General features: G+C 57.0%; 1 protein-coding gene across 7 annotated transcripts in view; it reads left to right on the plus strand.

Moving 5' to 3' along the window:
- Positions 1–15,716, plus strand: part of GRIK5 (glutamate ionotropic receptor kainate type subunit 5) — a 60,138-nt gene that overhangs the window by 5,611 nt on the left and 38,811 nt on the right. For 5 of the 7 annotated variants that reach the window (XM_047788698.1, XM_047788699.1, XM_047788697.1 and 2 more), the window contains 10 exons: positions 2,519–2,647; positions 2,913–3,077; positions 5,312–5,409; positions 5,505–5,670; positions 7,816–7,994; positions 9,329–9,382; positions 9,471–9,632; positions 11,189–11,341; positions 11,681–11,785; positions 11,906–12,013. In XM_047788698.1, the coding sequence (XP_047644654.1) occupies positions 2,569–2,647; positions 2,913–3,077; positions 5,312–5,409; positions 5,505–5,670; positions 7,816–7,994; positions 9,329–9,382; positions 9,471–9,632; positions 11,189–11,341; positions 11,681–11,785; positions 11,906–12,013 (1,269 nt within the window). In that variant the 5' untranslated portion in view covers positions 2,519–2,568. Of the gene's footprint in view, positions 1–2,019; positions 2,086–2,518; positions 2,648–2,912; positions 3,078–5,311; positions 5,410–5,504; positions 5,671–7,815; positions 7,995–9,328; positions 9,383–9,470; positions 9,633–11,188; positions 11,342–11,680; positions 11,786–11,905; positions 12,014–15,716 lie in introns of all 7 variants that reach the window. The other 2 variants (XM_047788704.1, XM_047788703.1) reach the window with 2 other exon arrangements.

Below are 15,716 nucleotides of genomic sequence, written 5' to 3' on the forward strand. Positions count from 1 at the left end.
TTGGGGCTTGCAGGCTCTGGGATGGACCCCACCCCCCTTCTAAGGTGCTCTGAGTGGATGCCCCTCTGTGTGGACCCCCACCCCACAGTGTGGGCGCTTGCCCTGGCGCCTGCCTGTGCCCCGCCAGGTCCTTCCCTCTTCCTCCCGCATCCGTTATCCCTCCCTGACTCTCACGCCTTCTCTCTCCTGGTTGGAAGTCCATCTATCTCTCTCTATCTCTGTTCCCTTCTTCTATAGAGAAGCTGCATGGCTCTCACGTACGTTTTCTCCCTGTTTCTCTCTCTTTCTGCCTCACCCTCCTTCTTTTTGGAGTTTTGCGATTCTCTCCTCCCCACAGTTCTTGTACCTGTTAATTTTTTGCCCTCTCTCTTTGCCTTCTCGCCTTTGCAGTCTCTCTTGCTTGCCCACTCCTCTGTCTTCCTCCCCTGGCAGGGCCCTTTCTGCTCACTCAGCTGCTGTGTTTCCATCTTTATCTGGCTTTGCCTGAGTCTCTGGGCCCTGGGGGGCTCAGGCTTGAGTCCCTGCTCCTCTCTCTCATGCTCTCCGGCTTGTCTGTCCCCTTTGGTGTCTTACTTCCAGGCGATGTCTGTGTGTCCTCTCTCAGTTAGCCCCACTTACTTCCTTTTGGTCTGTCTTTCTATCTGTGCCTTCCTGTGCCTCTGTGGCCACCTGCTGCCCCCAGTCCTGTCCCTGCACTATCTCTTTCAGCTTCCACCTGTGTCTCCCACCTATGGGTCCCTGCCCTCTGGCCTCTGTCTCTTTCTTGGTCTTTCTGTGCTCTAGTCTCTGCTCCTTGATTTGCCCCCAGAAGTCCCTGGTGTCTTAGGCTGACCCCCTCACTCCTGTCTTTCTAGCCCTGCTCTCCACCCCTCCCTGCTGTCATTTCTCATTCTGGGCTCTCCCTACTTCCCTTGCTCCTCCACCCTTGACAGGTCTTCACCTTAGATGGAAATTACAGTCTATGGCCCTGAGCTGACCAGCATGCCCTTCCACCCCCAGCTTGTCTTTCCCAGCAGTCCCAGGAGAGAGGGGACTTGCTCAAGGTCACCTGGGCGTCAGAGGCGGAGCAGGGACTGACGAGGCCTCCTGCTGCCCTGGTCTAGGGGTTTTCTGGCTGCAGGGGACAGTCTGAAGTGTTGCATTGTGCCTCTACCCCCTATGAGCAGGTTTCATTGGCCATCTCATCAGCTTAAGAGCTCCTTCCCTGGGGGTGAGTGGGCTGCAGGGAGCCCCACAGGCTCCCCTCCCTGCACTCCAGGCCTCTCAGTAACCCTTTCCCGTGGAAACCCAAGTGTCTCTCCCCTTGAGGCATGGCCCTTGGCTGGGGAAGCTATGCATCTGGCCAAACTCATCCCTGCCCAGGGGTCACCCCCCAGAAGGCCTGGGCACCTGGAGCAATGGTGGGGAGCAAAGACTCACCATCTCCCCCTAATCTTCAGCTCCCCCAGAGCAGGGGGGCTGCAGTTTGGCACCTGCTTTGGCATACAGTGCACCCCTGCCTTACTCACTCTGCCCTTCCAGCTCTCTCTGGTGGCATCTTGAGTGGGTTTGTGTGTTCTCTCCATTCTTTGCTTTCTTGTTCTCTTCTGTGTCCCTCCTGTGTCTTGATTTCCCTCTCTCCTGCCTGCCAGCTCCCTCCCTGTCCCTGCCCTGCCCTTTCTCCTTCTCTCTGTCCCCCTATCTCCCGTCTCTTCCTTTTTTCTCTCTCCTTGTTCTAGCCTTATCTCCCCATAACCCTCCTCCTGTGTTTCTTTCTCTCCATTACTATCCCCATTCTCTTGTCTTTGTATTATCTTTTCATTCCCTAATATCTTGGCATATGTTCCCTTCCTCCTTTCCTGAGTCTTTTCATATCCTCTTCACCTGCAGCCTTTCTTTCTCTTTCTCTCTTTACTCTTTGTAAATTTTTCTTTTTCAGCCCCTTAGGTGCCTTGGGTCAGTCCACCTGTCTCTATCTGTGTGTCTCCATGTGTCTTTCTCTTCCCAAGTTTCCTAACTCCCGGATATTCTCCCCTCCAGACCCCGGATGTCCAGGCCTCTCTCCCCGTGGAATTGTGGGAACCAGGAACGTCAGGAAGGTGGCAAGTGAGGCCTGGGGTGGGGTTGCCTAGCAACCTCTGCATCCTCTCCAGCCGATTTCTGTTGCCTAGTAACAGCTGCCTGCCCAGAGACAGTGGCAGGACTAGTTGGGGGTGGCACTTCCTGGTTTCCTATTGGGGTGGAGATGGTCCCTGGAATTTACTGTTACCTGAGAGTCTTATCCTGCCTCCCTCTGGTTTTGGTGGCTGTGAACATTCTCTGGCAGTGCTTTTCCCACTCAGTGCCGAGTGCTGTGAGCTTCTCCCTGTTAGTGCTCCCCTGAGTCTGAGCATCCCCCCTCAGCGTGGCCCTCAGGGCCCTTCAGAGCTCACCAACAATGTTCTGGTTTCTTTGGTCACCACTCCATCCAGCAGTCCACACGGGGGCTCAGAGACCCCTATGTCAGCACTCACCCCATGGGTTGGGGGTCTCCCTGCAGGTGGCGAGTGGGGGCCGCGGCAGCTGCGTCCCCATGAGGAGGGGAGGAAGATGCCGGCTGAGCTGCTGCTGCTGCTGATTGTTGCCTTCGCCAGCCCCAGCTGCCAGGTGCTCTCATCACTGCGCATGGGTGAGGCCCTGCAGCCCCCCGCCCCTGCCTCCTCGCAGACCCTCTCACCAGGCCCCGGGGCTCTTCTTGGGGCCTGCTCATCCCTTGGGACCCAGGGATCTGGGCCCCAGCCCAGCAGCCCCAGCTCCTTCCCACTCCTTGGACCCAGGAGTCTAGACCCCTGGTCCTCCTCTCCAGCCCTCCCTCAGAGCCCGGGAGTCCAGGAGCCCAGCCCCTCCTCCCTCAGGATCCAGGAGTATGGTCCCCAACTCCTGTGTCCCCTCAGCTGCCATCCTGGACGACCAGACAGTGTGTGGCCGTGGCGAACGTCTGGCCCTGGCCCTGGCCCGGGAGCAGATCAACGGGATCATCGAGGTCCCAGCCAAGGCCCGCGTGGAAGTAGACATCTTCGAGCTGCAGCGGGACAGCCAGTACGAGACCACGGACACCAGTGAGCAGGGCCACAGGGGGCGTGGGGTGAGGCCTGGCGGCTGGGGGCCCTCAGTGCATTCCTCAGCCCCGGCCGCCTCAGCTTACCGCGTTCTCTTCTGGCTCCATCTGCTGCTTCCTTTCGTGTCTGTCCTGCCCTCTCCTTCCAGAGGTGGTGCTGCTGGGTGTGGGGCGCTGGGAAGCGCCAGTCCCAGTGCTGCCTGGGAGGAGCTGAAGGCCTCATTGGAAAGATAAATGTCCTAGCTGGCCCGGGACACTGAGTCCCCAGAGCTGAGGAATGAGGGACCCAGACTGTGAGGCCAGGGGACCTCAGGGGCAGGGACAGCAAAGGTGTTCTGGAGAAGCTGAGGCTGAGCTCTGAAAGACGAGCGGGATGTAGAAAGGTATTGCTCAAGGTACGCCAGCCGTGGGATGCTCGCGTCTTTGCTGAGTACTCCCAGACTGAGCAGATGTTAACAGGTGTCCCTTGAGCAGGTATGCTGGGGTCGTAGACCTTCGGGAGATGCTGCCTTCAGATGTGTTTGAGACAGATTTCCTTCCTTTGTTATGTTCATGCATGTTTCCGATCAGTGACAGAAAGGATCTAATGCTTCCTGGACTTTTGTGACTGGTGTCACACTGAACACAAGTTGAGAGGCTGGGGTGGAGGGTGAGGAGGCGGGCGCTGTTGCAGGCAGGTACCTGTGGTCTGGACCTGGAGCAGAGGGGAGGGCCGAGTATTGGGAACCAGGGGGCAGGGTATGGGGTTGCACCCATCCTGATCGCCTGCACCCAGGCATGTTCGGGGAGATTGTGAGAGACTTCTGTACTGGAGTGTGACTCGGCAGTGGGAGGCGAGGCCAGGCGGATGGACCAGGCAGCTCGAGCAGGCCTGGAAGTCAGGCTGGAAGAAGCCACCGTCACCTGTGGGCAGTGGGGAGTCCTTGATGGGTTTGGAATGGGGAGGTGGTGGAAGTGGAATCTGGAGGCTAGACTTGGGTGGCTGGTGAGAGACTGTGTATGCCTGAGTTGAGAACCCTAAAGTAGGATGGGAATGCAGGAGTCAAATAGAAGGGGACAGATGTGAGAAAATCTCAGGAGAGAAAAGAGACAGGACGTAGTGACTAATTGGCTGCTAGGAGGAAGATTGGAGGCCAGGAACATCCCAGGTATTTGGGGTATAGATGGTGGGGCCCTCACCCAAGGGGAAGGATTAAGCGTGGAGGAAGCTGAAACATTTAGTTACCGTGTTTTTAGCTGGATGGCAGAAACCCAACTCAGGCTGCCTTAAGAAAAAGAGTGAACTTACTAGCTCATGTCACCAAAAGGCCTAAGGATTAATTTCAGGCTTGGTTGGATCCAGGTACTCAAACAAGATCCCAGGATTGTTTCAGGCATGACTTGATACCGGTGTTCAATTGATGTTCCAGGAATTTCTGTATCTTCATCTCGGAGTCCTGCTTTTCTCCACGTTGGCTTCATTTTCAGGAATGCCCTACCCCAGCTGGCGGCAAGATGGTCTCAACTGCTCAAAACTTCCATTGCACCGGTTTAGCAAACCCGGTGATCGTTTTAGCAGAAGACCCAAGGAAGGCTCTTGGTGGCCTAGTTTGAGCCTGTCCCCATCTCTGAACCGATCTCTGTGACCAGGATGGGTGTGGCTCTGTGATCCTGGGTTGGGGGGGGGGTGGGGTTGCAGTCAATCCTGGGAGGCTGTGGTTCCCTGAGGAAACGTTGGGCTTCTGGCATGGGAAGGGCCTGGGCCGGCAAACACACAGGCTCCTGTCTGCCTCCCAGGCTTGAGACGCACACACGTTTAAGGGGAAAGAAAGTGGAAGAAAGAGGAGCAAGTAAATGCAATAGAGGGATGGGGTTTGGGGTGCAGCGTGCAGAGGGGACCTCAGTGTGGGTTCAGAGGGTGCTGGACGCACCTCGGGTTGTCCGTGGTTGAAGAAGTTAAGAAGGATGAAGGCTGAGAAGCCAGGCACTGGATTTGCAGCCAGACGGTGGCCCCTGGTGTTTCTTTTTCATCTCTTCAGTGTTTCTCCCTTCGTCTGACCCAGCCCTCCGCTGCTGTCTCCCTGTCTCCCTCCTTTTGTCCAGTGGGTGGGATCAGGCCTCCGGGGTCCCGGGTGGAGGAGGATTGGGCAGCTCCCTGTGGAGTGTCGGGTTCTCTCCAAGGCAGTTCCCTGAGGGGTGGGGTCAGAGAGGAGGAAGAAGGTCCCTGAATCTGCGGTCTCTTCCCACCCCTTACAGTGTGTCAGATCCTGCCCAAGGGGGTCGTGTCTGTCCTGGGGCCCTCCTCCAGCCCGGCCTCTGCCTCCACCGTGAGCCATATCTGTGGGGAGAAGGAGGTGAGGCGGGAGCTTGGGGTCAAGGGGGCGGGTCCATGGAGATGAGGGCTCAGGCCAGGGGAGCGGGATGGAAGCAAAGGTCTTTCTCTGTTCAGATCCCCCACATCAAGGTGGGTCCCGAGGAGACGCCCCGCCTGCAGTACCTTCGCTTCGCCTCTGTCAGCCTGTACCCCAGTAATGAGGACGTCAGCCTGGCGGTCTCCCGAATCCTCAAGTCCTTCAACTACCCTTCGGCCAGCCTCATCTGCGCCAAGGCCGAGTGTGAGGGAGGAGAACTGGATGCTTTGCTTTCTACTCCCCCAAACTCCCCTTCCCAGGAGATATAGGCTCCCACTGTCATTAGTGCTCCAGGTTGTAACGCCTGGGGTACGCAGGCCCGGGCTCTCCCAGACCCCACCATCCCTTCCCCTTCAGGAATGCAGCCCTCTGGTTCCACATGCCCTCTTTCCCTCAGAGTGACTGTTTAGTTAGCAGGTAATGACAAAGCACCTGCTAGGAGCAAGGCCCCCGCTCGGTCCCGGCGGTTTAGCCGTGAACAGCTCTAGGTGTGGCCCCTGACTTCACGGAGCCCCAGGGCCACTGGAGGACACTGTGGTTGAGCAGTTGTGATGGGGAGTGATGCGTGCTCTCAGGAGCTGAGCGGAGATGATTCCACCCCTGGCTGGGAGGTTCAGAGCCTGCTTTCCAGGGAAAGGGACCTCTAAGCTGGACCTGAGGGGTGGGGAGGAGTTGGGGTACGGAAGAAGAGGGGGAGCATGTTCTGAGCAGGGGGCATGGCCGGGCAGAGGCGAAGGCCCGTGGAGGCTCAGAGATGCTTCCAGCGTGGGAGCAATGAAGCAGCAGGACGTGGAGACAGGGCACAATCCCTTGGGGCCTTGAGTTTTACCCTGAACATAATGGGGGCTGTGGAGAGTGCCCACGCAGGGCAGGGTAGGGTGCTGCAGGGAGAGCTCTCCCGGCTCTTTGGCTGCATTGTAGGGAGTAGACTTGGAGAGTGACACATGATGCTGCGGGGGGAGCAGCTAGAGGCGGGGAGATGGTCCTGGTTAGGGTTCGGGTGGTGGCAGTGGGGTGGAGGAGCCAGAGTGGATGTGAAGGGAGGGGGAGTGTGGGGTCATGGACGGTGACCAGTTCCTGCTCAAGAAGGAAGCGACAGTTCAGGGCAGATGCTGGGTCTCAGGTGTCTTTGAGACATTCAGGTGGAGATGTTTGGGAGGCTGGCAGGTTTGTGAGTGAGCAGCTGGGGAGAGAGGACTCGGTAAGCTCCAGGAGAACTTCCTCTTTCGAAAGGAATTTATTGAGCACCTGCCATGGTCCAGACGTGGTTCTTGGAATTAGGGACGTGGCAGTGGGTGAGCCAGGCTGGGACCCCTGCCCGTGTCCACCCTGCATTCCAGCGGGAGGAGCTGGCCAATGACCATGATAAGGTGTGATATAGTCACAAGTGCGAAGTCCTGTGGACAAATGGAGGAGGAGGATGGGACTTGAGAGGGGTCGGGGGTATGATTTGCGATGGAAAGTTGGGTGTGGGCCTCATTAGGAGGTGACCTCTGAGTAAACAGCTGAAGGTGGTGAGGGAGGGAACTGTGTAGGATCTGGAGGAGAGTGTTCCAGGCAGAGGGAACGGCCAGCGCAAAGGCCACAGGACAGGAGCCCGGCTGGCGTGTGTGTGCGACAGCAAGGAGGCCAGCGTGGCCGGAGCCGAGTGGATGAGAGAGGAGATGGGGTCAGGGAGATAATGAGGTGAGCGGGCAGTGGGAGTGGGGCCTTGGAGGCTAAGGACTTTGACCTTCACTCTGAACCAGCAAGTTTGGAGCAGAGGAGGAGCACATGTGCTTTATAGCAGTTCTGGCTGCTGCACGGGCAACAGACTCTCCAGGGGCAAGCGTGGCTGCTGAAACAGGCAGGAGAGGGCAGTGGCTGGGGCCAGGACGTTGGTGATGGCGAGATGCCATGCGGTGTGTTTAGCACCTCGTTGGGTTGGCCATGGGTGTGAGAGAGGCAGGCCAGGCTGCCCTCGAGGGTTTTGGCCCGAGCCACTGGCAAGCTGGAGTTAGTTGACTGACCGGGTGAGATGTGGTGAGTTGGGTGAGAAGCATGGATTGCAGCTCTGCATGCATGATGTGTGTGGTCCTTGTCACATGTCCTAGGGGGACGGGGCAGAAGGGTGGCAGGCGACAGGTGTCTGGAGGTCAGGGGAGGTCTCAGTGGGGATTTTAATTTTGGAAGACCCAAGCATCAGGTGGCTGGGCCCAGCACCCCAGGAGAGCCAGTTGCACTCCAGACAGCCACCCCATCTCCTGAGTGAGCCCTCGTCCTCCCCCAGCTAGCCCGTCTTAGAAGGGTCTGGCCGCCCCAGTCTCGGCACACGGAGGGGCTCTAACGCAGGGCCCCACCCCACCTCAGGCCTGCTGCGATTGGAGGAACTGGTGCGTGGCTTCCTTATCTCCAAGGAGACGCTGTCGGTGAGGATGCTAGATGACAGCCGGGACCCTACGCCGCTGCTCAAGGAGATCCGAGATGACAAGGTGTCCACCATCATCATCGATGCCAACGCATCCATTTCCCACCTCATTCTCCGTAAGGTAGGTCCCTCCCCCCGCCTCTGACTCCCTACAGGGTCAGGGCCGAAACACGGGGTGACGGAGCAGGATAGCCAATGGCCACGGGCCTCAGTGGTCACATGGCAACGTGGAGACCTGCTTCCTACCTTCACGCAGTAACCATGCGGTTTAGTCCCTCGGCTCAGCCACTTCCCCGTTGCAGCCCTGGTTGGGCCCCAGGGGCTCGCCTCCTCCTCTCCCATTACTTGCTGCCTCAGTGGGTTCCTGTGAGGGTTCCTATGGCAGTGGTGGGGAGGTGCTTGGACAGGGCCTGGCTGAATAAATGCTGGCATAGTGGGAGCTCCTTGTTGTCTTTAACAAGTGCCTGTCCTGCTCTGCTTGGGGTGCTTTGCATCTGTCATTTGGCTCTCACCCCATCCTCGGGGCTCAGGTACGATACTATTTTGAGGATGAAGAAGCAGGGGTTCCGGGGGTAATGGACAGGTTCAAGGAGGGGCCGGGGCCAGCCGCTTCCGTCATGGGCTGGTCCCATGCCATCCGCCAGTGATCCACACTCATTGTGGATGAGTGCTCTAAATTTGTCCTCATAATCTAATCTGCATTATTTATTTTTCTCCATTTTTTTCTTTTTCAATTAAAACCATATGGCATTGCTGATCATAGCTTAGAGGAAGAAGTGTGGACAGAATCCACAGGCCCTTGAGGCAGATGGCTTAGAGAAAAGATTTCAGGCTCCGGAGGGAGAAAGGCAGGCCTGGGGCAGAGTTCTGCCCCTTCTATGTGAGCCAAGTGGCCAGCGATCACTTTCATGCAATTTTCTGTCCTGTTATAACCCATGTGATGATAGCTCCTGCCACAAAGGCAACACAGATGGGGGCCATTTAATGTTCTAATGATCATAGTGGGACAGAATTAGGCACTCCTGGCACAGCTCGAGCTTTGAGATAGGGATGCAAAACAGGAATCTTGAGATGTAAGTTAGCTGCCTTTCATTGCTGAGTGCTTTTAAAAATTGCAGGGTGGAAGTACTGTTGTGATGCAGTGGAAACAAATCCAACTAGTATCCATGAGCACGTGGGTTCGATCCCTGGCCCCGCTGGATCGATCTTAATGCTGGGTTAAGATTCCAGCATTGCCGTGAGCTGTGGTATAGGTCGCAGACGCAGTTCAGATCTGGCATTGCTGTGGCTGTGGTGGAGGCTGGCAGCTGTAGCTCTGATTCGACCCCTATCCTAGAACTTCCATATGCTGCAGGTGCGGCCCTTTAAAAAAAAAAAAAAAAAGGCAAATAAAAATAAAATAAATCTCTCTTCCTCCCTCAATTTCTCCTCCTTTCTGCCTCCCGTGTCCTCCAGGCCTCGGAGCTGGGAATGACCTCAGCGTTTTACAAGTACATCCTCACCACCATGGTGCGTACCCCCACGGGCCCTGCTTCCTTCTGCAGCGTCTGCCCCACGTGGGCCCTGCCCCAGCCTCACGCTCTCCTCTTGGTCCCAGGACTTCCCCATCCTGCACCTGGACGGGATCGTGGAGGACTCCTCCAACATCCTGGGCTTCTCCATGTTCAACACCTCGCACCCCTTCTACCCTGAGTTTGTGCGCAGCCTCAACATGTCCTGGAGGGAGAACTGTGATGCCAGCACCTACCCTGGCCCCGCGGTGAGCTCGCACCCTCGCCCCCGGCACACCCCTCCCACCCCCCCCACCCCTGCCGCACACAGACACTTACTTCCAGGGCCCCTTCAGGCCTCGGCCAGCTGTGCTCGGAACCCTTGGGTGCCCCACTCGCTTTCTGAGGCCCTCCACGAGGCCGCACTGTGCGGCTGGAGCTAGGCCTGACCTGTTCTCCTCTCCACCTCAAGCCTCTCCCACCCCAGCACATGCGCATGTCAGGGCCTTTGCACACGCTCTTCCCACTGCGGCACGTGCATGTCCCCAGAGAACCAGCAACCTGCTCCTTCATTGCAGGCTATTGCTCAGATGCCCCCCTTTTTAAAAAGTGGCACTCCACCCTCTATTTAGCCCCCTTCTCTGTCGGGTTTTTCTCCATAGCACCTGTCTTTGTGTATCTAATCACCATGTGGCTTGCTCTATATTTTGCTTAGATGTCGATACAGATATTTAGGTTGTAAGTTCCAGGAGGGCAGAGGTTTCTGTCTGTTTTGTTCACCAATATATCCCTAGCACCCTAAAACCACCCAGCTCAGAGTAGGTGTCCGATAATAATATACGCCGAATAAATGCAAACATAGAAATGGTGCATATTTATGTGTATTTGTTCACAGACATCTAGTCACATGCCAAGATACCGAGATACCCCTGTGTGCACAGAAACTCACACAGACACTGATCCATGCGGGGGGCGTGTGCCCGCAGGGCCATCACACCCATACACGGACAGAGGCACCTTCATCCGCACCCCTGCACCTGCCTGTGCCACAGGGACATTCAGGCCTTCACACCCACCTGGCTAAGAGCTGCTCTCCCAAACACACACACCTCGTCCGTCACAGCTCGGTGGCCAGTGTGTGTCCAGCCTCGCTGTGCCAGGCACTGTTTTGAGCTTTGGGTGTCCATTATCACGCTTATCCCCACAGAAGCACTCGGAGGCAAAGATAACTCTTACCCAGCTTTCTAAGGGAAGAAACTGACAGAAACTGAGGGTCAGAGAGGGGTGAGGATTTGACCTTCTGCAGGAAGTAGCAGAGCAGGACCTCCAGCTCTGAACCGCCTGCCTGCCAGGCCTGGGACTCACAGGGTCCTGCTTCCTACATATCGAGTCCACCCTATATGTCCACCCTAGTATGTGGACAAACAGGCACATCACACCCAGACAGGGGCCGTGGCTGTCACTCCCACACCGCCGCACATCAGCCACACAGACACACAGATTCCTGTGCCCGCCAACATCCCCTCGTGGCAGTGACAGCTGGCCATCCAGGCCAACCCTCTCAGATGTGCCCTTCCCAGGACACAGGCCACACGCGGTCAGGAAGAGCCGCTCCCTCAGCGGCACGGGCGGCAGGCACGCCCTTCCCACGGTCACCTCTGTTGCCCGAGAAACCCTTCCTCGCTCCTGCCCTGCATGGCTTTATCTTCCTGGAGAGAGAAGAGTCTTCTGAGGGCTTGCAGGTAGCACCCCAGGGCTTTGGGGGCCCCCCCAGCTGAGCTATCTCTTTCCCATCCCGCCTCCTCTGCCTCCCCCCACCCTGTAGCTGTCGGCTGCCCTGATGTTTGACGCTGTGCACGTGGTGGTGAGCGCCGTCCGGGAGCTGAACCGCAGCCAGGAGATCGGCGTGAAGCCACTGGCCTGTACATCAGCCAACATTTGGCCCCACGGGACCAGCCTCATGAACTATCTGCGCATGGTGAGCTGGGAGCGGGAAGGGCTGAGGGGGCGCAGCGGTGGCCTGCCTCAGGCGGGGGCACTCTGTCCACCTGTGGCCCCCCTGCCCTCTCCCCCCACCCCACCCCACCTCCTGCTCTCCCAGGGCCTCTCTCTGCCGTCCGTCCCTCCCCGCCTGGCCTCCCTCTGCCAGCGCTGCCGCCGTTGCCCTGTGTTCTGCCTCCTCTCCTTTGCCGGCCTGTTGTCCTGCTCGTTTAACGGTGGTCCTTCCTGGTCCCCCTCCCTCTCGTCCCCTCCGCCTCCGTCTTTTCCCCTCTGGGCCCCTGCCACCCCTCCCTCTGCCCTCCTCCCGCCCTGCCAGGTAGAGTATGACGGGCTGACCGGGCGGGTGGAGTTCAACAGCAAAGGGCAGAGGACCAACTACACCCTGCGCATCCTGGAGAAGGCTCGGCAGGGCCACCGTGAGGTGAGCAGGCCCAGGGCGACGCCAGCGCCCGGATGGGCTGGGGTGAGGGTGGGGCGGGGTGGGGTGGGGCTGAGGCATCCTTGGGCAGGGCCTGGGCTGACCGCACCCTCTCTGCCGCAGATCGGGGTGTGGTACTCTAACCGGACCCTGGCCATGAACGCCACCACCCTGGACATCAACCTGTCGCAGACACTGGCCAACAAGACGCTGGTGGTCACGACCATCCTGGTGAGTGGTCCTTGTGGGGGTGGGCAGTAGATGCAGGGGTCTTTCCTGAGTGGCGCCCCAACCCAGTCCTAGTGAGGAGATGCCTTGGCTGGCCTCACGCAGACCACGGGGGACGTGACCCAGGCACCCAGCAACGGGTGGCCGAGATGTCATGAAGCCAGTTGCTGCCATCGCAGCTAGGTCCAGCCCCGGGCTCTTCCAGCCACCAATGCACAGCAGAGGTGGCAGTGACTGGCATCGTGAGGATTCCACAGGTAGCACAGGTGGGGCGCCTCAAGGAGCGTCTGGCCTGGGGTAGTGGCCCCTGTAAACCGCTGTCATTTGGTCACATTTGCCGAGTGTGTTGGCGCCTGCCAACTTATTTAATATCCTTGTTGAAGAGGCTCAGAGAGGTGAAGCGACTTGCCCAAGTCACATAGCAAGTAGAAGGTGTAGCTAGGATGGATACCATGCCTCCGAGTCTTAACCACTGCACCAAATGTCCAGTCCTCTCCTTCCTGAGCACCAGCCAAGGACCCTGTCCTGTAGCCCCTGGGGGTCCCACTCCCGCATCTTACCAGATCAGAGACCAGGACACCTTTGAGTGTTAGCAAGAATTTACGGAGCACAAGTTCTGCCGCAGGCGCTCTGCTAGGCCCTTCCCAGGCATCACTCTTTAAAACTCTCAGCTGCTCAGTGAGGTTTGTCCTGTCTGCCTCCTTTGGAAGGTGAGGAAGCAGGTCACAGGGTGAGTCCCTGCTGGAGCTCAGTGACATGCTCAGAGCCCACGCCCTCTCCCGTGCACCCTGCTGCTTCCTGCCAAGAGGTCAGGGAACAGGTGGCGCAGAGGGCCTGGGGAGCAGGGGAGGTCTCTCGCCCGCTGGCAGCCATTGACTGTGGGAGCCCCTCAGTAGCTGTGAGCTGAGCCGGCTGATAGCTGTGGACGCTGAGGCGTCGGAGGCCCCTAGAGCAGCGTGTGGCAGAGCCATTCCCTCGGTCCCTAGGGAACTCCTGACCTCATGTGGACCTTGCATTCCTCTGGAGAAGGGCCAGTGAGCCTGCTGGGAGGGACAAGATGGCCTGCAGCCGGGAAACCAGACACTTTGTAGCAGCCTCCCTGAGGGCCGGGCCAAGTAGCACCTCTGCGTGTGTGGGCTGGAGTCGCCCCCAGAGGCTTCCTGGGGTTCTCTGTGGGAGCAGGGGCAGCGGTTGGGGAGGAGATGTCAGGAGAGCAGAGCTAGGCCCCCCACCCCCAGGGGGGCTTCCAGTCTCTTCCCACACTTGTTTCCCCTTCTACCCAAGGCACTGAGCCATTGCTGCCCTCTTCCTGACCTTCACTCTTCTCTTGATGGATTCATTCATTCATTCGCCTATTCCACAAATATTTGCTGAAGCTGCTGTGCGCCGGGCCTCACAAATTCTGGAAGTACAGAATGAGTCACAGGTGGTCTCGTGGTCTCTGTCCTTGAATGGCCCTGGAGAGGGGCTCCCAGTCCGATGCAGGAGATGGAGCTGGACACAGTCATCCCCACACAGAGTGATAAGGGACCACCACAGAGAGGAGGGGTGGCCTCAGCTTTAGAAGGCCTGAGGAAGGCTTCACAGAGGAGGTGGTGTTAGATGGGGCTCTGGAAGCTGTATAGGAGTTAGGTGCACAGAGGAAGAGGGGCCTGGCATCCCACGCAGCAGGAAGTGTGGGAGCAGGAGCCTCAGTGTGCACAGCTGGACATGCCCATTTGTTCACCAGTGTTTACAGACTTGTGTTTCTGGGTGGGATCTGTGCCAGGCACTTGGGGATTCAGACATGAGTCAGCTTGGGCGCCTGGGGCAAGATGCTGACAGGGCTTGTCTTATTCCCTGCTCCGTCCCGAGGGCCTAGAATAGTGCCTGGCACCTAACAAACATGGAGGGGTGGTCAGTGCTGCGACAGAGGTGGGGAAGGGTCTCTGAAGGACTTAGTTATGCTTATCCTTAGAGTACCTTGGAGACTGTTAAGCAGAAAGGCCAGGGCTAGATCTGGATGTCAAAAAAGCTGGGCCCCTAGAGTTCCCTTGTGGTGCGGTGGCTTAAGGATCTGGCATTGTCACTGCTGTGGCTTGGGTTGCTGCTGTGGTGTGGTTTTGATCCACATGCTGTGGTAACAGCCAGAAAAGAGATGCCCCAGACATGCGGCCCTAAAAAAAAAAAAAACAAGCAGCTGTGATGTCTCACCCTGCTCTTTGGTGCCTCTGGGGTCAGGCAGACCTCACCGGCATTCCTGGTTTCACCTGGACATTAGGTGGTCCAGCTCTCCAGTTTCCATACCTTCATCTGTAAAAGGGTCTAATGATCCCACCTTGAAGGGCTGTGGGAGGATGACATGGGATCAGAAGGCCCCCAGGCATACCTAGCTGGGAAGTTGTGCTGAGCACGTGTGAATCCCTTTTCTCTCCCCAGCTGGCATCCTCAATAAAAATAGCAGTCATGGAGTTCCCATGGTGGCTTAGTGGTTAAAGAACCCAACTAGTATCCATGAAGACGAGGGTTCGGTCCCTGGCCTCACTCAGTGGGTTAAGGATCCGGTGTTGCCATGAGCTGTGGTGTAGGTGGTAGATGATGCTTGTATCCTGCGTTGCTGTGGCTGCGGTATAGACCGGCAGCTACAGCTCCAATTCAGCCCCTAGCCTGGGAACCTCCATATGCTGTGGGTTCGGACCTAAAAAGACAAAAGACAATAAATAAATAAATAAATAAATACATGCATATATTTTTTTTAAATTCCAAAAAAAAAATAAAAATAGCAGTCGTCATGGCCAGAGTCTGAGCCAAGTCCTTTGCTGGTGTTACTCAGTCTTCATAGCAGCTTTGAGGCTGGTGCTGTTGTGACCCCTGATTTTCAGACAAAACTAAGGCATAGGAGGTTAAGGGGACAAGAGTTGCCTGACTAGAAGATGGCAGAGCCCACGTGCCTCTGCTTTGTACCAGACTGTCTCAATTTCTACTCTTTTCCAAGCCCCAGCTGCTGTGTTCTAGGCCTGGTCCTGCCATCCACCCACTTCATGACCTGGATGGGCCTCTCCTGTGCCTCGGTCTCGTCCCATAAAATGAGGGAATTAAAATGTTCATAACAGAGTTGTGGTGGGGGTGGCGGCCTTTAAACTGGACACTAGGAGTTCCCGTTGTGGCTCAACAGATTGAGAACCCAGTGTGGTGTCCATGAGAAAGTGGGTTTGACTCCTGGCCTTGCTCTGTGGGTTAAGAATCCAGTGTTGCTACAGGCTGCAGCATAGATTACAGAGTCAGCTCGGATCCGGTGTTGCCATGGCTTTGGCGTAGACTTGCAGCTGCAGCTCTGATTTGATCTCTAGCCTGGGAACTTCCACAAAAAGAACCACAACAACAACAACAACGAAAAGGAAAAACGGGGCTCCAGGAAGTCCTGGATATGGAGTTATATCCTGGGTTCATGAAAGGGTCTAGGCAGGCAGCTTGTGAGGTATGTTCTAGAACCCCCTCCCCCCACTTTAACATTTTTGTTTTCAGTTTCAAGAGATGTTTATGGACGTATAAAGGGTATCGGAAACTTGCATGGAGTTAAGTGTACTGCTCACCCCTGTGGAGCCATCCCCCCACCCCCAGCCCTCCATTTACCCCTTCTGGTCTCTGACCCCTCAGTCTTAACCGCAGTCTCAACTTTTATCACCAGTTTAGCTTTGCCTGCTGTGAGCCTCACAGAATTAAGCTT

The sequence above is a fragment of the Phacochoerus africanus genome, chromosome 8 (genome assembly GCF_016906955.1).
Source record: "Phacochoerus africanus isolate WHEZ1 chromosome 8, ROS_Pafr_v1, whole genome shotgun sequence".
Classification (NCBI taxonomy): Eukaryota; Metazoa; Chordata; class Mammalia; order Artiodactyla; family Suidae; genus Phacochoerus; species Phacochoerus africanus.